This window comes from Apteryx rowi, unplaced genomic scaffold (assembly GCF_003343035.1).
Source record: "Apteryx rowi isolate R43461 unplaced genomic scaffold, aptRow1 scaffold_160, whole genome shotgun sequence".
Taxonomy (NCBI): domain Eukaryota; kingdom Metazoa; phylum Chordata; class Aves; order Apterygiformes; family Apterygidae; genus Apteryx; species Apteryx rowi.
The window spans coordinates 929,847-954,594 of NW_020447864.1; the positions used below are offsets into that span (position 1 = coordinate 929,847).

At 34.7% G+C, this 24,748-nt stretch overlaps 1 protein-coding gene across 1 annotated transcript in view; it reads right to left on the bottom strand.

Moving 5' to 3' along the window:
- The window catches only part of DNAH8 (dynein axonemal heavy chain 8), a 163,211-nt gene that overhangs the window by 39,081 nt on the left and 99,382 nt on the right, over positions 1-24,748 (bottom strand). Inside the window, exons 55-70 of the mRNA XM_026059841.1 lie at positions 24,597-24,731; positions 21,682-21,804; positions 19,678-19,891; positions 19,026-19,135; positions 18,302-18,465; positions 15,424-15,616; positions 14,862-14,984; positions 13,525-13,655; positions 13,056-13,209; positions 12,392-12,556; positions 11,719-11,945; positions 11,208-11,326; positions 5,035-5,138; positions 3,205-3,381; positions 1,730-1,897; positions 308-520 (exon numbers count right to left, since the gene is read on the bottom strand). Coding sequence (XP_025915626.1) covers positions 308-520; positions 1,730-1,897; positions 3,205-3,381; positions 5,035-5,138; positions 11,208-11,326; positions 11,719-11,945; positions 12,392-12,556; positions 13,056-13,209; positions 13,525-13,655; positions 14,862-14,984; positions 15,424-15,616; positions 18,302-18,465; positions 19,026-19,135; positions 19,678-19,891; positions 21,682-21,804; positions 24,597-24,731 — 2,520 coding nt within the window. The remainder of the gene's footprint in view (positions 1-307; positions 521-1,729; positions 1,898-3,204; positions 3,382-5,034; positions 5,139-11,207; positions 11,327-11,718; positions 11,946-12,391; positions 12,557-13,055; positions 13,210-13,524; positions 13,656-14,861; positions 14,985-15,423; positions 15,617-18,301; positions 18,466-19,025; positions 19,136-19,677; positions 19,892-21,681; positions 21,805-24,596; positions 24,732-24,748) is intronic.

The following is a 24,748-nucleotide window of genomic DNA, read 5'->3' on the forward strand; positions in this document are numbered from 1 at the left end:
ATTTTATGAGAGAGATAAAAATTATTTTGGACCCTTTGGAAAAACTTTTTGGGAAAATAAGAACATCACTCTTCACAGTATAGCTAATCACTCCTAATTTTTATTCTAACTTGTTTGCTCTGGGTTCTGTCTACAGTCAAGAAGAGGACACTGTTTTTTTCTGATCTTATCCTTAGCCATTACAGTCTACAGACAATTATGCCTGAATAAAGTTATTTAAATACATATTTTTAAATCTCACTAATATTAAACTAAATTAAAGTAAATCACATTTAAAACAAACACAAAGTGAAAGATGATGCTTTACCTTAAGGGGTAAGACTTCTCTGTTAACACCATAAAATATTGCCATTGCCTGTGTCCAAGAGAGGAGTCCTGCCACATTCCCACACACTTTTTTACCACACTCCAGTGTGTAGTCTTCCATGTTAAAATAAGGCTGGAGTAATTCTACTGTCTCTTCATTGATTGTATCCTTAGGAAACTGTTGGAGACTCTGCAAAAATGGGCCACTCATAATCTGCAAAAAACAACATCAAGATGTTTAGAAGGTACTCATTTAACATTCAAAAGTTCATTCACAGTTGAGTATGTTTAAAAAAAGTTCCCAAAATTCTTCCTTAAAAGGAGATAAGTGATACAGTTAATCTTACAAGGGCTGGCTGTTCACTAACTACTCCTCTGTTTTGAACATGCCTTCAATGATTTGAAAGTTTTAAGAAATTACTTTGCAGTAACTAGGCTCCAAAGTTACTGATGTACTTCCCATCTTCTGTATTCCTGCTTTGCTAATCTTGGCATCTAAGAAGTAGTGTTTCATAAAAATTTGAAGCAAGATACAGCTTCAGTGATACATTTGTATTATATCTAGAGAATGCAAAGAAAATTGCTTGTGCATTTGTGAAATGTGATCTAAATTATTCTGGAAAGGGAAATCGTTGGTTTTAATGTTTTTCTAGTAAATGTTTACATATTTAGGCAAGTCATGGAATAATTGCTTATCCTTTTTCATTATGTCCATTGAAAATAAAAAGTTTTGGTGCTTTCTTAATCCCTGGACAATCTTAAATAAAAATAAGAGCTCTATTCATATCCAAGATATATATTTTTTTCTTCATTTGCATGACAAAAAAATTGAGGCAAAAATATCAGCAAATTAATATACGAATTGAGGTAGTACAGAATTTAAAGAATGTCGGGAGATGTCAYGGGAAGAAACCTGGGAGAAGACCAAACTCTAGAGGGGAGAGATGGCTGTTTCCCCAAGGAATTTGCACCAGGAATGCTGAAATGTAGAATGGCAAAACTACTGTCTCCTAGGCAGTCAAGTAATCTTTCAAGCAATCAAGAAGCCCGGAAGGAACAGAAAAGACTATTTAAATGTGAACCTGCAATTCCCCAAACAGGAAGAAGGATGTTACAGAACCCCCTGAATTCGGAGTATGGTAGACATACACAGAGTGAGAGACAATCATATTTTAGGAGTCCATAGGAAGAAAATACTACAGCCATCAAGAATTCTTTTCAGATCTTTGGTATAATTTATTTATTTGTTGTCAGGTCATATGAAACTGGACCAGAAGAATCTAAAGCTCCTACTGCAAAAGTCCCTAAGCAATTCACTTACTAACTGCAAATTTTGTCCTCTTTAGATAAAAACAGCATCATAATACTCTGATTTGCAAGTTGCTATTTCTAATGTTTAAGAAACACTGAAAATTCAACTTACTTTTAATGATTCTCCCCATGATGGCTTGCAGCAAGGCTTTTCTGGATCCATGGTAACTGGATCTACTTGCTTTTGGAATAGTAACAGACAGCAGTCCATGATCCTCATAATTAGATGAGGAGGTTTTGCAAGTTTTCTAACAGTAGCGATATCCACTGGTCTGATGGTCTATTTGAAGAAAAATATAACAGAACCTTGCCTCAATACTGTTTATTATATTTTCCCATTCAATATCTTGATATTAATGTTCTTTTATCATATTTTTCTCTTAAATATGTTTCTATTAAGAATGTACAACAAATGAGTAACTGGGCTTACTTTATTAAATGTCATAATTTCATGAAACTGTAATACTTTTAATGAGCGCATATTAGACAAGACTGTTTTCCCAGAGTTAAAGACAGCACTCAAAAATCACAAATTATATACAGTGGCATTAACTTAATTGGTCAGTATAAGTGCCTGAAGAAAGTGTCATCATTTATTCTGAAATGGATTTGATTTGTGTTGCTTTCTAAGCTATTATAGGCGTGAGATGCTCCTTTTTTACTTCTAGTAGCATTATTGACACTTTGCGTAGTTCAATAATAACTCATATAAAAACAAGAAGTGTTTGTAAACTTCAAAACAAACAAAGTAATTTGTGTCTGCAATGTATATGCACACTACTATCTGCCTAGAAGGAGTGATTGCAAACACAATACAGAGTCCACAAAACAATGCAGGAGCACACACATTTTGTRAGTGCACTTTGCGACCATTTTGGAAGTTTCATTTATCCTATTATCTGAATATCAGTGTATGAGCAGACAACACGTTCTGGCTTTTTACACTGAGTACTTTTCTTGTCACATAACTTCTGGTAACTGGAACAGGAGGCCTTGACAGTACAATGCACCATTCATTTGTTGTTCCAGAGTTCTCTACTCTATGATTGTTCAGGGCAGAACAATGAAATTAAATTATGGAGTGCAGCAATGCCTCAAAATTTCTTAATCGTGATTCTGATCCCTCTGAAATCCCTGCCTTGTTCCCCTTTCTCTGCAGATTTAAGGATTTTGGGGGGGGGGGGGTAAGGATGAGAGAGCCTTTTATTCCTCTTTCATAAAAGAAAGATACAACCAGTTAAATATGATGAAAACCACTTCTTTTTGCACAAAGAAATATTCTTTTGAATTCAGAATAACAAAATATTCTAAATCCATTTGTAACTTTTGGAAAGATTTACACTTATGTCTTTATAATCATCGAGTAGAAAGGTGGAAGCAGTTTCTGGACAAATACTATAAAATAACCCCTGTGTTTGAGGAAGCAAAATGTGATGAAAATATTCATCAGAGATGTGACCATCAACTGTGAACAGCTAGTGACAGCAGTTAAAACCAAGTGACAACTGAATGTTGGTGGCACTAGCCTTTGTTTCACCAGTGACTCAAATAATACTAAACTAATCAAAATGTAAAAACTTTATTCACATTCAATGCAGCTTCTGCTTCTTCTAATGCTGGCCTAGCTGCCTCCAGTTTACTCTCTGCTATCACTTTTTCTGAATCAATTTCATCTACAATTTTTTGCGCTTTATCTTTCACACCTTGGACTTCATTTTTTACTTTAGTTGCAGCTTCAGCACTTACTTTGACTTCTGCTAGTACCTGGAATTGACAATAAACACATAAAAAGTATAAAGCAGTGGAACAAGTGATCAAGCTACCAAATACAACAGAATACAGATATATGAAGGCTATTATATGGAAATATATAAAGCTTGTCCTAGCTATATGTGGCATTATACAATTACAGAATCAAAATTAACAAAATTTGCAGAATCTCCACAAAGAAATATTGGATTTGTCTCTCAGCAGAAGACTGATGGAAACAAATGAATTATTTTTATAATGGTAAAAAGACTTGACAAAGGCTTTTTAATAAAAGTTTTTTTTATCCTGTAATAGATTTTTCTCCTATTTGAGTCTGTACAATCTATTCTATATTATATGTATTTGCTTTTTTCACTATAATTCTGCAGATAAAAATAGTATAGCTAATTGATCTAGTGGAATAAGGGAGCCATCTGCACTAATGGTCAGCCTCTCCATGAAGACTCACTTTTAATTAGTCTATCCAAAAAGCAGCCCTCTGTGAATCCACAGAAATAAGTTACTGGTTTGTGTCTTTGACTCTAAAGTATATATATATACATATATGTACATTACATGAGCATAAATAACACTCTCAAATACCTGTGAGAATATATGATGGAGAAAGACCAAAATATCTCACTTTTTTTGCCGAATCCAATTCTAATTTCTACAAGGCTCAGTTAGAAGGGGGAAAGAAAGGCATTTACAGAATATAAACAATACAGCATTTAATTTAGAGTCAATAAATGTCTGTTCTTTTATCATTTGTCCATACATCATCTACTTCAGATGACTCATAAGCAGAGCCTTATTAGAAAGGTTGACTATGAGGCTATGTAAATAATGATTGCCAGACAGTGATTTCAGAATGTGTATCAAATTAAATATTTAAAGAAAGTGAACACTTCCAGCATATCTGTCATAGTCCTGAAATGTGAGAAGTATCATTTGATCCTTTTTTTGCCATCGTGTCTCTGAGATTAAAGGCCTTGAAGAATACAGGCAGTCCCTTAGCCATTCCTGACCAAAACGTACTCTTCAGTGCATAGTAAACACACACCATCATAGTATGATGGTATCTTTCAGAAAACAGAACGCCTATAGCAATACTTCCATTAGTATACCTTTCCAGATCGTTATTTTAGAAACTAGATTTATACCAGACCAATAGTCTCATGAACACACGACTGTCTTGTTACTATAAAACACAAAATACTAAACTGAACTAAAGCTGTGAGGAACTTTACTATTTCAAAATTACTTTAAAAAAAAAAAATCATGAGAGGAAAAAGAGGGAATGAGATTTCATACCCCCCCCCAAAAAAAAAAATCTGATCCTTACAGGAGTAGGAAAGGAATTGGGGAAAAACACAGAAGACACTCCATCTTCGAATATTTTCACGACTTCCCACCCAGTCAGTACAATCCCAGCCTCTGCTGTGATCTTCAAGTGCCTCATTTGCAGAAGTAATATGTTGAATCAACACAGTGTAGACAGCCGGGCCAACCCCTTTTTAGACTACAAGGCACCTTTTTTGGCTTGCACAAATTATGTGCAGGTTCTGCAGTTTACCCCACTATACCCCCACTACTTTACCCCACTATATATCTTGATGCTATCTGTTGCCATTTGCTGTTTAGCATATTTAACACTTTAGTACTTACTTTATCTGCTTTTATAGAAGCCAAAGCCAGTTCTTTCTCCTTAACGGCCAACTCCTGAGAGAGTTTAGCAACAGATTCACTGGCCTCCATCAATTTAGATAGACCTATTAAGTAAAAGATAAAATTCAGAAAAATGAACTTTTTTTGCTAATTATTTAATATAATCAAGCTCTAGATCACAAAGGCCTTGTACCTTTTGTTCTCATTTAAATTTGTGTAAAGGAGAAAAAGTGAACATAAGCAGTCATGCTAACATGATTGTGCTTTACATTCACTTTTCATGGATATAAATAATTTCACAAGGTGCAAAACAGTTATAAACAAGTTTGATCCTTCCAAAGCTAAATCCAAACTTCTTAGTATTCCCTTTTAGTATTGTAATCAGTATCTGAAAGTGCATAGCTGGGGCTTTACCTGCAAAAAAATACACCCTTACACTCATAGACTCCTGGGAGAAAAAAAAAAGAAAAGAAAAAAAAAGAAGAAATCATTAGAGGAAAAAGAGAGAATGATATTCTGCCCGCCATTTTTTAGTATTTCCTAAATTTTAAGGTACCAACTGTCATAAGTGGTATCTGTCAAGGATATCTTGTGTCAAAGTCACAAGACACAACAGAATATCTGTATGGAAGGACAAGAGCATTTGTATCATTGCATTAAGACATGAGATAAACATTAGCATCCATAACTGCCTTCCAGCTGGGAGTTCCAGAAAGAAGTGGGAAAGAATCGGATGGAATAATAGCAGAGCTTTACATTTCTTCTCCCAGGGCATTGTTTCTAAATGTTCATGACAATTTTTATTAAGGTTGATTTTGAACAGCACATAGAAATACACATCTATATAGGTGTGTATATTTAAAAAAGACTTCTATATAAAAAAAACAGTATGTTGTTTAATGTATGTCTATGTATTTGTAGATGTCTAACAGTTTAAAAAAAATTCAGTTACAGGAGTGTCTTTCACACAGAACCTAAAGGAGTTTGTTCTTGAAATGTATTAGAATAAGAGTGACCTGACCAATGGTATGCAATCATCATCATAATTATTACTGGAAAAGCCCTCAACAGATTCTTAAAAGGTAGTCATGATTAGACTGGAAAAAAAGAAAAATCCTCCCATATGCGACTGTTAAGCCCTCAGGCATTTAAGAAGGGACCTTGTATTCTAAACTATCAGATCAGCATTCTCTGTTAAGCATGTAGTGCCCTTAAACAAGCCCACAACTGCTGCAAATGTGCCTCAGGATATTGAGGCTCCTGCTTTTTCCACTTTTGGTGTTGATATTCAAGGCAGACAGCTTTTGACATCTTAGGCCTCACCCATTGGGTTGGAAAGAGCACCTTTCACACCTCAAAGCACCTCTCACAGGGGCTTTGCGTTACATGGGCTGGGCACCTGATTCTATAAGTTGTCCAAAAAGAAAGGGCAACTTCCACCAAGGCCCGGACCCCTTAGCTTTGGCTAGCAACAGTGAGCAGAGCAAAAATTTTGTCCTTGCTCTCCATGGACTTCCTGTTGCAAAGGTTCAGAACCCATGAAACTAGAGGGATCACACTGTGAGATGCATTCAAGATGATCAACAACTTGTATGGAACTCCTTCAGAGCTTCCTGCAAAAACCTTTCCCCAACCACCTAGCATTTGAACACTACCTTCCATGAGATCATCACAATAGAGAAGAAAGTTGCCATTACTTTCTGGAGCTTTTTAACTCCTGATTCCAGTGGACATCAAGGCTGAGGTTGGTAAGTCCACAGTAGACAGTTACGTTGCAGTTTGCTGAGTCCATTAGTCAGAACAGCTGTCCATGACAGGTACATGCCAGCAACATTAACAAGGCCATGCTAACCTTTGCCTAGGATGGCCTTCCAAGCTGTGCAGGGGCACTGAATGGGATTGACATTCCCATTTGATGTAATCCATGCACTTTTATAAGTACATTAAATGCAAGGGCTAGGATATCTGATCTGCAAGGGCTTGCAAGTTTACTAAGGAAGTCTCATGGACTCTGTAGCTATACTATCTTCAGGTATACTTTCAGTCTTTAAAAACTTCTTCACAAGCAAGGCCAAAGAAGCATCCTTTTCCTGTCCACAGACACCAGTCTGAGTAGGATCCAAATGCACTGTGGCAGATGCCACTATCCCATTCCATCCCAGCTCATGCAACTGCTTGACAAGAGTCATGGGCTAGATGTTCACTTCAATCAGGTACTGTCATCCTGAAGAGTGCATGTGGGTGCATAAGGCCAGCTGACCACAAGGACAGACTGGATGCTAGTTTCAGAAATGCTGTATGCATCATCTCCACCTGCTGCATCTCATACAACTTGTGTGAAGACATTGGTTACCCACTTCAATAAAGGCAGTCACAGCAAGATTAGGACTTCCAGCTCCTTCATATCTATCCAGCCTCAGCAGCCTCTGGTGACAGAGAATGCAGAGGGGCATGTAAAAGCATCTGCACCCACCTGGTTCATGGCCAGTCCAATCATAGCTGTCATATGTGCTGAAAAAACAATCCATAGAGACAGCCTTACACTAATAGTTACCCAGAAAAAGATCCAAATTCTTTCCCTGTACACTATTATACATTCAGTCTTTTTCATGCATCTTTTTCTCTCTTTTCTTGTTCACGGAAATGAGCACTGACTTCTGGCTATTTATGAGCTCCACATTGCATGTTGAAGCCTCTCCAGTCTCCCCTCTCGTCTCCATCACTGAATCTTAAAATCTCACAACTTATCTGGAAGTATTCCCCTTAGCTGCTTCTCTCCCTAAGAGCTAGAATCAGGGCACACTTGCAGTTATACACTCTTGATGTGTCTCAATGCGTGCTGGCTATTTCTGTGTGATGTCTCTTCACTTCCCTGTTACCACACTTTACACAGACAAACATTCTCTCACAGAACAGTTCCTGTTTTCCTGCCACAGCTGTCTCATGATCAAGCTGCTGTCATTCCACAGGCTCTTCACTGTCCCTCCCTAGAAGAGAGGTTATTTTGCCACTCTCAACAATAAAATCCAAAGGTTTATTCACTGGGAGACAAGAAAGATGTTTTAGAAGACTCTCTTTTCTCATATGTACACTGCCTCCTAAAATACTACGATATATAGATGTACATATACACTAACATTCCACCTCCACCTCCCACTGTTCTAATAACAACTTAAAAGTGGATGTTACTTCACTGCGACCTAAAAAGTTCTGAGGGAGAAGCTATGAAAGGGAAAGTGATGTCCTCTGCTGCATTAGTTTTCCCTACTGCAATTTTACAGTGAGGAGAAAGAAAAATGGACAAAGAATGTGAATATGCAGAGTCCATCTTGAAGAATTTCTGCTACAAACAAGAAACCTCTCTAGCTTCTTCCAGTCCCAAGAAACATTAGTCAACAGCACCACACCAGCAAATAATGTTAGGTTTTTGGTTGCTTGTAGTCATAAATGAAAGTCTGATCCAGGCATTAGAAATAGGAATAGTATTTTACAGAGGGGTACGTAGATCTCCACATAAGAACCTTACTGATATCAGCTGCAATTTACCTAAAACAAGCTAAAAAGGCAACTGATCTGACACCATTTATTTTGATCCTGTAGAGGGAATCAAAGCAAATTTTATCTTTTTCCATATACTTTGTAACTTGTTTGAACAACGGCTGACAAACAGGATGATGCTTATGATTTTCCAGTTAAGAAATACAGAATTTAGAAAAATTATAAAAATCTTTATTAAGACAATAAGCCACAGTTTTCCTAGCAGCTAAAGGATGTCATTTCTGTCTCTTTCTATTAGCAGATGATCTAGAGACAGAAAATGATTAAGTGATTCTACTCAGAGAAGGAAAACTTGTTTAGGATTGCTAGGTTAGGCTGTACAACTTACTTGGATGAAGAAGAGTGGTTGGGCTGCTACAAGGATATCTCATTTGCCTGACTGACATACAGCTGTACTAAAAGCACATAGGAGTAACAAATTTCCTTGGAACAAGTCACTCAGTTGAATGACATACTTTGTCAATGGTAAACTGAGGTCTAGGTGTAGAACCAGATTCCTGTATGAAAATATGTGTTATCTACACCTGTGGTGCTCTACCAAAAATTCTAGATGTATTCTGAGAGAATACACAAAATGTTAAGTATTCAGAAATAACTGAAATTGTCATCAGATTTCTATGTTTTTTCCTCATCTATGTTACAAGCTTAGTCCACCCAAACTGACAAAGCAGAAAAAAAAAGATTACTTACATAGCATCTTTCAAAATCTGTTGCAGTGCTGATGAACTTGTATTCAGTGTGCTCAAGTAAGGGACTTTTCTAGAATGCAGTACTGATCAAGATAGTTCTCACAATTTTGCTTTTGCTCACAATTTAATTCACATATCAGGACAAGCTCCTAACAGACTAAAACAACTTTCAAGCTTAATCTTCTTAACCTTCTAAATCTTTTTGATATTAAGTGACAAAAGACTAAAGATTAAAGGATGGATGTGCAAGATGGATGCATTCATAACAAACTTTTTGAGAAGATCATTCCTTAGGATGCAGTAAACAGTTGAGCATTTTTGGAATCAGGGATGACCAGTGTTGTTGTTGTAATTTTGTAATAAACCTTCTTCCATGCAAGTGAAACTGTTTACAGTATTTTCTAACTGATATGAGTATTGCCCACAAACTGAAGAACATGATTTTCTGAGCATCAATGAAATAAGAGGCTGCAATAGAAGATGCACATGGAGAATGACTGTGCTTTGAATACTAGAATAGGAATTAGAGCTAATGTCATGTGAGAGGCTAGGAAAATCTACAAATGTGGTTTTCTTGATAATGCTGAAGCTGTTAAGGTTAGTTCTTTTAAATTACTTTTGAAAGTAGAAGAACTGGATGAAGAATACATGGAAGACACTATTAAAAAGAAAAAAAAAACACCAACAACTCAAATACTGAGAACTTTCAGGAGTTTATCCCCATCTCAAACAGGACTGATGACAAATCCTGATATCTAGAACTGGCAATGATACACACAGGGAAATCTGTATAATGTGAAAATGTTGTAGATCGATTAATCTTCTATGGACTACTTTGATTCAGCAAATAGTTTGTTATTAAAACATATATCTACACATGCTTACTCTATTCATTTGTTCACATGGAATATACCAGTTGCATTGTTAACCATAGCATAAATCCTTTTATCTTTGTAAGRAAAACTTCTTGCACCATATAGATGTCTCTCTAATGCATTAGATTTATGTAGAGTACCTTTTTCCATAAAGACCAAGTTTCCTAAGCTGTTCCATTCCCTTTGTGCCTCATTAGCCGCAGATGTCAGAACATTCAGAACGAGTGGGACAAAAGAGTTAAGGAAGAAAGAGCATGGCCCACAGAATAAAGTAGCTGCATGTTYCTCTGGATAGTTAGATCCACCTTGCCTCTGCCCCAGAGTTTGCAAGTGTCAAATCATACTGCTTAAGCCAAACTTCTTCCACAAGTGACCACTAATAATGCATTCCTTATTTTCTAGGTCACCAGTTTTAGATACCAAGAGATGATTTACGAAAGCACATGCAGACTGGAAAAAACTGGAATTGTATTCTGAACCCATTAAGCACTAATGTGACTAAAAATTAGGTCATTTCAAACCAAGATCCAAAATTAGAAGAACATTTCAACCATACTTTTCTGTTTCAGATCCTTATCTATAAATGACCACAAATAACAGCTGCTCATTGCACAGCAGAAATCTGAAATAAATCAGCTGTGAAGCACTCAGATCGCGGAGTCATGATTTCCATAGATAAGTCCAAGAGTAAATTAATAACTGTGTTTAGAGCTGTCTCTCTCTACACTATGAGATCAGATGCTCTCTCTAGCCATTTCTAGGTCCTGCTTTCTATTACAAATGGTAAATTGGAAATATTAAACTTTAACAGAAGGAATGCTGAGATGAATGAGTAAACTGGCTTTAAAGGTACTTTGAGACATTCTTGTAAGAGGGTCATTGTAAGCTGGTGATAGTTGGAGTGCTCTGAAGCACTCATCATATGCCATAGGTTTTGGACTGTGATCCAGCAGAACAGATTCTAGGTGATGAATGAATAAGATGCCAATATCAAAAACACAACTCGTTTAAGACCATACATGGAAATATACCTTATCCCTGTTTTACCTACCAATTTGCATACGTTCAGCTTGTTCATTAATACTTGCTAACTTTTTGGTATAAACATCTTTGTAGCCATTGATGAAAGAGAGGTAAGATTTAGGTGTCACATGAGCTCTTCTTCGATACCTGAAACATGGAATTTTGACAACATTCTAACTTAATATGTATCTTTGGTATTTACAGCAATTGGATTAATTGCAACGAATCAGAAGATTATATAAAACAAGCATTTAATTCAGGCAAAAATCAAAGTTCTTCATAATGAAAGTCCTACTTCGTTATGCTGTTTTTTATCTTCATAAGCAATGTTAAAGTTTTCTGAATAGTTGGAATGAAGGTAACGAATTTGCAACATAATAGAAATTATTTTTCATGGCCTTTGCATACATTGATATAGCAGATTCATTTTTGTATTTGCCTGAAAAGACATTTATTAATTCATATAACACAACGAGTTCAAAAACACCATCAGTAGCAATACTTTCAGGATTAATCATTACATTTGCATAAGGTATTACCTTTGGAAGTAATTCTCACAGCTTTCTGAAACTATATCATGAAACAGACCCATGGTTTCTACTATCTGTGTTTTAACTGATGCAGAACAGACCATATTGAATTCTGAAAGGAAGTAACTGGCCACAGCAACAAGAGCTTCCTTAGGCCATCGACTGAACCAGTCCATGGTRCAACCTGATATGAGGCCAGGAAATTTCAAAGAACGTGCACGAAACTTCTCACCAACCTAAAGAGAGTAACACTGTTAATTCACAATATGGTCCCTAAATTAGGCTGATCAAAATGTTTAATGCATATATATAAAAAACCCCTATTTTTTCTTGCTTAGAACATTCTGCATAGTTTTTTTTTGCATGAAAGAGTTTTATTTTGAACATTCAATAGTTTAYAAAATTTGAAGAAAGAAGCTCATGACAAAGATGGATGCTTCTTGATATTTTAAAGCTTCAATTAACTTATGCTAATTTCTACGAAATTCTTGTTTCCAAACAACAAACAAGGATTTCATAAAGCTGCATTCACTGATTTGTACTAGGAGAGAATACTCAACTCCATTCCAGGAGAAAAAAATGAAAATAAATTTAACATGTAAATAATTATTTAATTTTCAATTATTTTTTAGGTTAATTTGCTAATGAAAGTAAGCAAGACAGATATAAAGAAAAAACTTACTGGAGAAAAGCAGAGGACAACATGCAAGTTCTTCTTTGCCCGAGTTATAAAATACTCATAAAGATTATCAAAGACAGGAGGACACCGAGGCATCTCTTTTTTCATTAGAGGTATTAATCCTTGGGTGATTTCATCCAACTCGTCCCGAGCAAACAAATTAGAAATCTTTATATAAAATTAGAATTGATAAGAAAGTAAACTACATTGATTTAATTATAGTTTTTATAATTATTTTTCTTTTTACATTTGTATACCTCTCTCTGCATATATGCAGTTTAGACAGATTAAAAGGCAAATTTGTCCCTCATTTACACTTCCTGTAACTCTGTTAAAGACAAACTACCTGCTCAGGGTGTTAGGACAGAGTACAGCTCTTGACTGGCCAGTGAATCCTCATTTAATAAAGGCTACTGAAATATCCACCACATCTATTTTCTTATCCTCTCCTGTCTCATTTTGAAACAGATACAGAAACTCCATACAGAGATCAGTCTTGCATTCCTTATCTTAAAAAATATTTTAAGATATTTTAGAGAGATATTTTGGAGTTAATCATTATTAATTCTGTATCTTATTACCAAAATAAATAGAAATAAAGTAGTAAGAACAAATGCTGTAGTTTCCTTCTTCTAAAATACATTGTCTCTCATTTTGAGACTCTTACCTCGCCTGAAGATAGAAGATTGTTAAGGTATTCCAAAAATGATTCCTCTTTTATTTCATTATCAGTGAAAATAAAAGTGATGCCTTTTCCTTCTGCTCCAGCTGTTCTATACAGCAATTTTAAATCATCTGTCAGATTGCTTACATTATAGGATCTAGGAGGAATAAGAAAGATCAAAGTAGTGCAGAATTACTGCTATTTTCAGATTATACCATTTTATAAATGACATTGCAAATATCATTTGTAAAGACACATTTTGGCTAAGGAATAGCTACCACATAGTCCAACTTTTTGAGCTGAAACTTCATTCAATGTTGTATATGAACCAAATATGAATGATTTTTTCTTTTTTACATTTTAAAATGGTGATAAGATACCAAATAAAACGACTTTAAAACTATCAGATTCTGACTGTGTAAAGAGAAAGCAACAGCATCGATGGCATTTATATACTTCTTGTATTTCTTACCTGGTTAAAGTGATCTGAAATATTTTATACCCAGCAATAAAGGTGGCCAACCTTGAAAGACTTTGTTTTCCAGATCCACCAACTCCAACCAGTAAAGCATTTCCACATGCTGTCCGAATTATCCGGGAAATCTATACAGAAGAAAAAAATAGAAGAAAAGTACATCAAAAATTAAAAATATTAATTAGCAAATTTAAAAATCTGTTATATTCTACACTTTATTTAGTAGAGTACAATGGAAGGATGATTAAAAGGATATTTAGTTTTGCAGAAAATTTTTCCTCTGAAAAGAACACTAGTACATCCTTCAGGAATTCCGTGTGACTGAAAAGAAAGAGCTGCTTGTAAGAATACAAGATAATTACAATCGATGAGGCACATGTGGAATTTAAATATATAAAGGGAGAGATTTTGAGCTCCACTGTAGGTTAAAGGTATCATCCTGAATGTGCTTAAAACTATCAATAAAAGAACTTTAAATAGAAGATGAATGAAATGTACTACATTCCTAATTTTATGAGTTTGAAAGACTTTGAAGTTTTTGCTGATCATACAGTGAAACTATCATTTCTTGTCATCTTCTAATATATCTGCCTTTAATGTTTCCTTTGACACAGAGTTATAAAAGTTTTCTTAACCATTCTTCCAGATACAAAAGTGGAGTTACAAACATTCATTTTTATCTTCCAAGAAAGTTTAGCTTTCTGTACAGTTCCCTCTGAATTTACCTAGTCTATTTTACATTTAGACTGCTGCTTTAATATTATTACTAGGGTAACTGATTCTGTCTTGGGATGAATTCTTCCCTTATATTTTCATTTCTAAATAGGGTTTCAACTGAATGAAATCTGAGGCTTACCACTATCCTATATACTGATTGTATTGCAGCACTGATTTATATCTCTCTTCATGACTCTCATATTATCAGATTCTACCTAATATTGTTGTGGTCACTTGTCAGGTAAGGATGCCTTTGAAGTGCTCTCTTCTGTTGGGTTACTCAGCTAGATGAATACTTAGTGATCAAAAACAATTCTATACACTAAATACAAACGCACCTCTTCCTGACCTCATCTTTCCTAGTAAGGAAAATCTGCATACCTCTGAATACACATGAGCTTAAATTAATAAATAAAATAAGCTATTTATTATAAAATACAAAAATAGATAAAATGAATGTAGCTCTTCCTAGTTCTTATTAATGACTGGGCAAAGATGGCAAATGAATATGGGGACAAGAGTGGCTTTGCAGAAGGTCTCCCCTAAACATAACTTGCCAGAATCAGGAAACACTCCTTCAGTAACTATACTAAAAACAAAGGCAACAAACCCCAAACCTTAACAAGATGTGTCATTGCATCTTTAAAAAACACCAAATCAAGAAATGATCCTCTAATACATTCATTGTATTGTCTCTGATATATTTGCAATTTTTCACAAAGAAATTCAAAGCTTGGGACCTGAAAAAGAAATAAATATTAATAAAAAAAGATCAGTAACAGAATAGTATTATAACCTTTCAGAATTTAAAACTGCACTGATATTTTTCCATGCTAATTTGAGTTCATTTATTGGTCACACAAAGAGATTATATTGTTAATTCACTTTAGTGATTGTACCTATATATAACCAGAAATTTGTTGCTAAGGCTAGAAAATTCAGGAGTGAAGTGAAAAGGAATGAATAAACTCTATTTATATGGCATTATCCACTTTAATATCTTTTAATGTCATTAAAATGATTTATTGCATACTAACCAGATAAATCTAGATGTATGTTCACAAAAAAAGGGTAGGTATTTAAAAAAACTTCCTGTATGATATGACCTCAGCAATATAACATACTTAATAATTAAAGGAAAATTCCAGTGCCTAGTATTTTAGAGGTAAAATGAAATACCTCCTCATAAACTTTTGGTGCTTCAAATACAAAATCTTCTGGTTCATCACCAGTTGGTTCAGGCAACTCCCGTAAAAAATCTACAAAATACGGTTCAGTGTGGAGAACTTCTGCTAAGCTTGTATCCACATATTCTTCAATTGCTTTACTAATTGTTTTTTCAAACCAGGCTCTATCTTCAGCAGTAATAAACCTAAAAATCATAGAATAGTATAATTTTTAAAAAGCGGATTTCTAGTTAAATAGGTAGAAAACCACATAATTAAATGCTGAAAAAAAATAATGTTTTAATGAAAAATAAATATTAGGCAATAGTTAAAGAAGTTAAATGCTACCATGTTCCATAAGTGTAATAGTCAACTTAGCATAGTGGAAAGAAGGAAGAAATCAGCAAAAAACAACTACTAGTGACTATATTTCATTGGTTAGACAACRGTATCTGCTTTTATCCTGTCGATAGATTCCAGCTGATTTTAATACATGTCAGTAAGATCTTTGACTAGCAGAAATGTGATCATCTGAGAATCAATCAAGAATGATACTTGGTAGTAATTGGTAAGCACGAGAGACAAGAACCATCTCAACCCCAGAAAATGAAATGTGAAATGAAATATGAATCTTGAACTACAGAAAAAAATTCTTTTTATCTTACTTCTCTTCCTTTTCAGTGATACAGAATGAGGAAACTAGGACAGAAGTATGAAAATGTTGTACCCAATGCTCTGGGTTTCCAAATAAGACAAAGCATACTAACTATAATACACTGAAGTGCAGAGACAGCCTGTGCGTGTAATGTAATATATATTACACACTATTAGTATTAGCAGTGTAGCTTCTTGGTATTGTTAGTAGATGCTATTATAACACTAACCACTACTAATTCTAAAAGCAGTGTGGAAGAAGAGACTGCATGGCTAATACACACGATCTTTTATGTATTTCTAAATTCCCCAACAGATAGAAAATGTAATAGTATTTAAGTAAATATCAGTGACACTATTCCTAACCTTAAAGCAGGCCCTCTCTAAAAATACACTGAAAGCTTTGTGATACTTTTGTATCAATGGCTATGATCTTAACTTGAAATTCAATTTAAACATTATCTCTCTCTTCATATCACCAGCACTCTATTGCTATCCATATATATCAATTTCAGTTAATTTGTAACATTTATAGAATATGGTAATTTAAACATTTAGAAATGTCAGTGCTGTTATTAGACATTGTAGTAGATTTACACTGAATAGGCATTCTCAAATTACAGAGCAATAACTATTAAAGTCAGCAGAAAACTTGATTTTTTTATATTTTTGAAAATTGCTGGGTAAGATTTTATTTTAGATATCCTGCATTTATTTTCTGAACTCAGCATATGTATCTAAGGAGAGAGGAGAAAGCAAGCAGGATTTTCAAACTGAAGTTCTTCAGGGTGTTATAATAGCAGTCTTTCTTCCGTGGCTCTTGACTCAAGTTTGTTAATGCAAATTAAAATACACCTCTCTGGGGAAAAGAATAAGGTGGCTGCCAGCTGATTCAGAGCCCTCATGGAAAGAGATGAGGGATCCTCGAAGATACAGATAGGGACGGTAAACAAAACTGGTTGACAATGCCCTATGATTGTTTGGAAGTGTTTCTACCATTTGTCTGAAATGGATGGCAGCTGCTTCACCCACCAGTTCCAGCAACGTTTAATTCAACTCCTAGCTTTACATATCTTACTTGTTTTGTTTCTGTTTTAACTAAATGTATGCTAAAGTCCACATGCAAAAGTATATTTAGGAAGGTTTCATCTTTCTTGCTTCTGTTATGCTGACAGGTTGCTGGAATAATGTGATTAAACCTGTCTATGCTTGAATACAAGGCAATCACTATGCATTTCGCTTGCTTCTGTGCCAAATCATTTGGATTAGACGCCATATATGTACTCAGCATCTTAAGACAAATCCCATTTTAGACATCTGCCACTATGCTGAACACATTACAAAATCAGGTCATGGCAGGTAACTCCTAAGTACTAGCCACTCCAAGGCCTTTAGGTTTAATTAAAAACAAAAGCAATATAAAGTGCACTGTTGCTCTTTTGTGTCTACAGCAAAACATTTTATGCTGCTTTCACTTTGTAATGTCTTCATAAAGTAAATACAGTTTTATAAAATATACACACATTTTTTAAGAGTCAATACATTAATTCTATTTAAAAAAAAAGAAGATGCTTCCCCAGGACATCACAATAAGAAATAATTATACTAGTTAAGATCCACAGTAGTGGTGGATATATATTGACTTTTTACTGGCAGCTACAGTACTACAGCTGGAATTTCACATGAAATTGAAACACTGTAGGCACAAAAATATTCCTGGATCTTTAATACACATAGCTGATAAGTGCTTCTGCTTTATGAATCACATAAAAGAGATTTGGAGGAAATGAGTCATTTTTTATCATAGGAATGTTAAGCTTTTTCTGTGAGGAGAGAAAGCAATTTTTAATTATGGTTTGTGTGCCACTGCATAAATTCAGGACACTGTACTCAGGATACTCTTTTCTCGGGACACTGTATGCAGGACACTTTTTACAGAGGGACTGTCTCTCTGTAGCCAAAACCAAGTCTGCATAAAAACATAGGTTAGAACACAGAATATGCATATATTTTGGAGTTCTTCATCCAATTACTGATCTAATCCATCAGTACATCGCATGACATTTGTTGCATTTGTTGGGATAGTATCACAAGGCAGCCTGCATGTAAAATACGAAAACATCTTTCATCGTGGCCTAATAATATTTATCTTATTAAGAAATCTTACGGATGTGTGAGCATAAATGAAGTGAATGGCTAAACCTACTAAGTATTACAAAATGATACAGTTATTATACCTGTCAGCAATTACTCTAGTACATTCATGTTTAAAAAGTGTCATAAGGACAGTGCTGTTGTTGCATTCTTCTGCCTTTATAGTGATCATTCCTTGCCAAATTCTAGAAAGGTCTCGAAGGTTGAAGATATAGTGAAATTTAGATGGTGTAGGCAGCATCTTTGTCTAAAGAAAAATATTGTTATTATTCAAAGTCAGTAACAATCAGAAGGAAAAAAGAATAATATAAGATATAAATTTATGAACAATAATATAGATATAAAACACAAAAATAACAAAAATACTAATTTTCACACATCCCACTCTGGACAACTGCCTTCTAAGAAGTCAACATCAAAAATATCTGATTTGGTTGGAAGCATGATTTAGCACTGTATGTGAAATGTCAACTCTTAGAACATTTAATTAGTTTATATACTGCTCTGTTTTATTAATTAAAAATGTTAAATTATGAAGAATTTCACTCCCAGTTGCTAGGCTATATTGATTACAGCTTTAGGTAATATGAATAAAACTATAGGAACGGCTGGACTGATATACCCATTCATCTGTTTTATAAATTGAAATCTGATATTTTCCAGATAATCTCTCCAACAATTTTTTAGGCCATCTTTCTCTTGTTTTCTTCAAGATTATAGATATGATCTTAAGGAATATGTGCCTAAATAACACTAACAGACACTCTGTTCAGACTGATTATGATGATCTTTCCTTGTAATTAGTACCTTTGTCCACTGCCATAACATTCTGCCTGCTGGGACCAATTTTTTCACCATATCACATATTTCAGAATTGAATTTTCTACATGGATGAAAGTATCCACAGCCAATAATACCTAAAAAGATAAAATGTAACATACAATTAATCTAAAGGTGTCAGATATAATAAGGTAAGTTGTGAGTAAAACTAAGTATTTATTTAAAATGTTAATTCACTTTTAAGCTACAAATGAAGTAAGTTTGTCACTCTTGTCACTGGCTTTTCTGAACTAAGACAGGTATAGAAATAACTGGCAGCAACTCCTAGATTTTAATAAAATGCTGTTTGACAAAGTTACTAGAATTTGGAACTTGAACAACACAGGGTACTTCAGACAGTGCCAAGGTGGAATGGTAACCTGTATATCAATAGAAGTGTTCATATTCTTCCAGAAAATAACCCCTGCTTTCTTATTAAGTATTTTGCATGTCCAAAATCAGGAAGACAAGCATATAAAGGGGCTTATTTGTCTTCCACAGCACTATTTTTGCTGAAATACAGCTCCAGTTGTTTCACTGGAAGTACTCTGAATTTGTGTGAGAAAAGAGAGACAACACAGTTTTATGCATTTTGAAACAATTAATTAAAAAAACCCACTAAAATAAGAGAAAAAAGTACCAAAAATCTTGTCTATGGACGCATTGGTTGGCAATGTACAATTGAATATAGAAAACTGTCTTTTCAGACGCTGGGGAATGTCATTACGGCCTCCTCCGGGATGTATCATTGCTGCTACTAACTGTACGTCTACAATTGTTGTGAAATCTCCAGGTTTATCCAAGCTATACATTCCTTCCATTTCCATCATCTGACGAACGATTTCATTTGTTACCTGTGAGTTTATGTAACAAATAGGAATCAGAAATTCAAAGAAAAGAAAAAAAAAACATACACTGTCAAATTAATTTCTTCTTTTAACTTTACCACTAATCCTTAGAGAGAGGTTTTTATTTTGATCTAGATTCAGCTTATACTATCTTCCTTAGTCATATGGGAGAGTTTGGCCCACATGCTTTTATTAAACAGTATAAAAATTCTTTCAGAGTTGTAAACTACTATATAATATCAAAAAAAAGTGATTGTATTCCCTTTAACTAAACAAAGTTTGCCTTCTATTAAGGCACTGAACTGAAAAAAATTGTTTTGTTCCATGTTTGCTGCTGGACACTCAGCTCTAGATGTTCAAAACTATGATTTTTAGTTCTCTCTTGGGCCTCCACTGAACCCAAACAACTAGTTCTTTTTGAGACAGGAATCTGGTCCTTCTGAAAAGGTACTTCACTGCACATGCTCATATGGATGGGGAGGCACGAGAGTTTGCCCCCACAGCAACTGCTCCAACAATATTCAGGAAGCCTTACGTACTCACATACCCCCACAATGCTACATGACATGCAGCAGGACACAGATCACAAACCACCAGTCTCATAAGCAATATTCCAGCAGTGTCTTGGTGCCATAATGGTGGACCTAGTTCTCATTATTGGGCACTGCCTGGCTCTGTGAGGACTTTGCCTCAAACAGAGCCACCCAGCCATGTTCGAGAATACAGTCAAGCAGTTCAGTGTTGGGGGTTATTCAATGCTGGTTTCAGTTTTTAAAAAGCTAAAGGCCTTTTATGTTAGAGCAAATGATGGAAACCAAAGATCTGATGTAAGCTAGCATATAGGTAGAAAGCCAGGTTCCACTTCAGAGATGTCAAAGCCACTTGCTTGGCTTCCACTTGCACAGAAGTGGTTTTCTGAAGTGAATAGGAAGAACTATTCAGTCTGCACAGATGCACTTATATTCACACTGCCACTTATGCATGTGTTCAAGCCCACTCTCAAGACAAAACCCACCACTCACACTGCTAAGCCCAATACTATGAGCAGTCTTAGCCCAAACTCTCAGCCTCACAGAAGCCAGATATTCTGGGCATTCAAACCTGGGCCCAGGATGCCAAGTCTCTCACTTGCTAATTTATTCTAGGCAAACTGAAAAAAAAGTAATGGTAAGTATATTTAGGCTTTGTCTTAGAATAGACAACCCAGAAGACCTCACACCCGAGCTAGAAAAACTTCAGACCTACTACAGGAAGAAATTGTGCCATACTTCCTTTGCCTGATATTCAGTCTCTGTGGGTATATGAATGCTACACATCCAAACTATAGCCATGTTATGGCTCAGTAAAGAACAAAAATATCTAACCCAATTCTCAAGCCAATCCATTACCTTTGAATTTAGACACAACTTTTACCACTTCTTCCTAGGTATTACACCCTTTTTTTTTTTTTTTTTTTTTTTTTTTAGCAAAAAGTGTGTTTACTGGTGCTGTCAAAATAATGTCAAACTTCAAATTAATAATATGGTACTTTAGTATAATGATGTTTTAACTTGGTCTTACAAAAATGTGAGAAAGTGGAGACAATATATAAGATATGACATCTTTATTCTGCATGTCTGTTCAGTAAATCTAACCTACTCCTTGGTCTTTGCTCCACAAATACACTGTAATTATAATGCATTTCCAATAATTAATAGTTAATAAAAATATTGAGGAAATCCAATGATTCCCATATTTATGAAAAAAAACTTAATAATAGTTTGAGAATAAATTGTATTTGTTAAACACCACTTTACCTGATCTCCCCATTCATTAACAACTGGCATATTGATATCGTCAATAAATACAGTCATTTTTCTGCCTCCAGGTGGTCCATAAGTACTTCCAACGCGTTTGTCCACATAACTCTCTATTGTCCTCTAAAAATAAAAGAAAGTTCATTCTTTTATCTAAAGCAACAATATTTTATATGTACTATTAAAAAAAAGTGTTACTGCTTTCTGCTACAGCAGTTTCCTTATCCAATTATTTCCTTTTTTTTTTGTTAGCTGTGTCATCTCTGATTCTTCATAAATGAACTCTGTTTTCCTATTTATGGCACTCTTTCTTATGAGATTCCCAGGATGTAGGACTATGTCATGCAGCCCAACTCTGGCTACCAGAAAAGTTCTTTTCAAAGTTTTCAAACCACTCTAATAGCCAATTATCATAATGAAGTCAACAAAGTAAAATGACATTAATTTTAGAATGTTGCATTATCCATGTATGCAACATTCCAAGCCTTTTATCATACCAAGATTAATACAAGAAGAGAAACTGCTAAGAAAAAAGGAAATGAACAGATCAGAAATTGTGAATTCTGTTGCATGTCTTCTTTTCTCATGCTTCACAAATGAGTAAGAGAGAGTGGGAAGACAGCACAGAATTTGAGAAATGAAGGATTAATTAAAATTGTAATAGTTATGATTAAGCTAGAATACTAATAGGCAGAAATAGAATTTGCACTATCTATAGCACACTCTTTTTTTATTTTTTTAATAAATATTGGTCTTATTTAGAAATGCATTTAGAATCTTCCTTCCAGAGGTTAGTTCTGGAGAGGAATGGGAACTGATTTCATGGAGTTTGTTATGCAGCGTCTGAAGATTATGATTGCCGCAGATCTGCCCTACCTAGGCTCACTTATTTTATATTTGCAGTACCACTTCAGACCATATAGAGGCAACTTAGATTCCTTTTACAATGGAAAAGATGTCTTGTAAGCTAAGAAATGCAGTATTTTAACATTTTGGTGGCAATAACCTTTAAGACTGTTTTGAAGCAGGATGCAATAAACAAGTAAAACATTGACATGTAATTGAAGCGTATCTTCAGAGCTCTACAACTATCCATTTATACCTCGGTCTTTCTAAAGATATGTGGAATTTAAACAATATCAAAAGAATATTACAAGATAGTAGACAATGTTTTCTTAGACCAATAATTTTTTTTTGTTTTTACAAGGGTAGCTGGTATTCTAATGAGGAAAGTGGAATATATTGTGATACAGATAGAAGTATTAATAGCATTTTTTGGAAGGACTGACAACTAGGGAACCAGGAGAAGTTTTAACCAATGGCTTTTCACAACAGAAAACATTCAGCTGAGTGGTCTAAAATAACTGTATATAGAATGCTGCCAGCACTAGTATGTGGTCTTGGAGATTTTTGATTATGGTGTCCCAAACAATTCGGACAAAGAAAAACTGCTAAGAGAAAGAAAATGATCACACAAGAAATTAACAACTTTGCTGCACAGCTAAAGCATCTAAAATCACCCAATTTTTCAAAAATCCTCAGAATGACCACTCAAACTTCAAAAACTGTTTCGAGTGTGAACACTTTGAAGTGTTCAAAAGCATTTTAATTGATTTTCTACATGGCAATCTTGGAAATCCAGCAGTGATCTATGTATTGCGGCTATATAACAGCTAGCTAGCTGGAAAAAAAAAGAGCATACCTTTTAAGGTACTGCAGGACTGTAGCAGAGACAAGACAGAATGAGTTCTTCACAATCTATCTGTCCCAGGCAAGGAATTCTGGGTTTTGTTTTCAAGGCAATAATGCCCTAGTGAGCCAGAATACATTAAGTAAAGAACACTGAGACGGAGATGCTGACAGTTAAATTCATCTTGTGTGCCTGAAAGGATGCCTGCCTTCTTCTAGTCCACAGTTCAATACATACCACAGCCAGAGATCTTATGCTTAACAGAAAAGCTCAGAAGATATTCTCTGAGTTTGAAATTAAAAAAAAGAAAGGTTTAAGTTATGACTTTTCACCATTTTCTTAATAACACTTTGAATTAGCTTCTTAAAAACAGATACTTCATTTTGATTTTGGGATGGAGTTGTAAAATCTGCCCATGAGCAGGTTTTCTGTTAGAATGCTTCCCAGACGATTATTTTCTCCTATTGGATGATTCCCACCATGAATTCATTTCTTTGAAGAGGTAATGAAGCCTCTGCTAACAATTCAACTTACAGCATCACATCCTGACACCTGACAAAGCAGTAGTGAATCATAGCACAGTGGCATAAATTATGCTTTCAATCACTTGAAAAGCTATCTGTAGTATTTGTTTGCATTTAAATGGAATTTAGCAGCTATATAATGGTAAATCTGTAGAAAGTTGCTCTGCCAGAGTACTTAAAAGATTTTGCCTTTGATGTTCCAGTGACTCCTGAGCTGAGGCAGAAGCAAAGTGCCTAAAAGTTGAAATCTGCTTTTTATTTTACAAAAATAAATAAAAATTATAAACTATAATTATAAATTACAATTATAAATTTATAAAAATTAGAGAGTCAAGAAAAACTGATCAAGTTGGATTTTCTCTAAGCAGAAATTTTCATTAATCTGAAGTGGCAATGAAAGGTCTTCAACATAAAAATGGACTCTTAGAATTCCATATAGAAAAGGCATACAGCAGTTATATATRTATGCATCTGTAAAGGAGTGAATATTCTCATCTGTAAAAATGATTTTGTATGAAATTTTCTGAAATGTTTAAGTGACTTAGAGGAAAAAGATGCTTTAGATTTTAATTCTAAATTACTTTTTATTGCTAAATCACTTCAGAGGTTTAAAAACCACTGCTTTTATCATCAGAATTGAGTATATTTTAAATACTTATGCAAGAAAAATATGCAAGAACGGCTTAAAACCTGTTTTTTACCTGAAACATAAATGGTTCTGTGGCAGATGAAAAGTTTAAACATTTTGACAAATGTTCTTCTGCATCATATTTCTTCACATATGCCTTTATCGTGACTGTCTTTGCAGTTCCCTGTTCTCCTGTGAGCAAAACTGCCTGTAATAGACATTTAA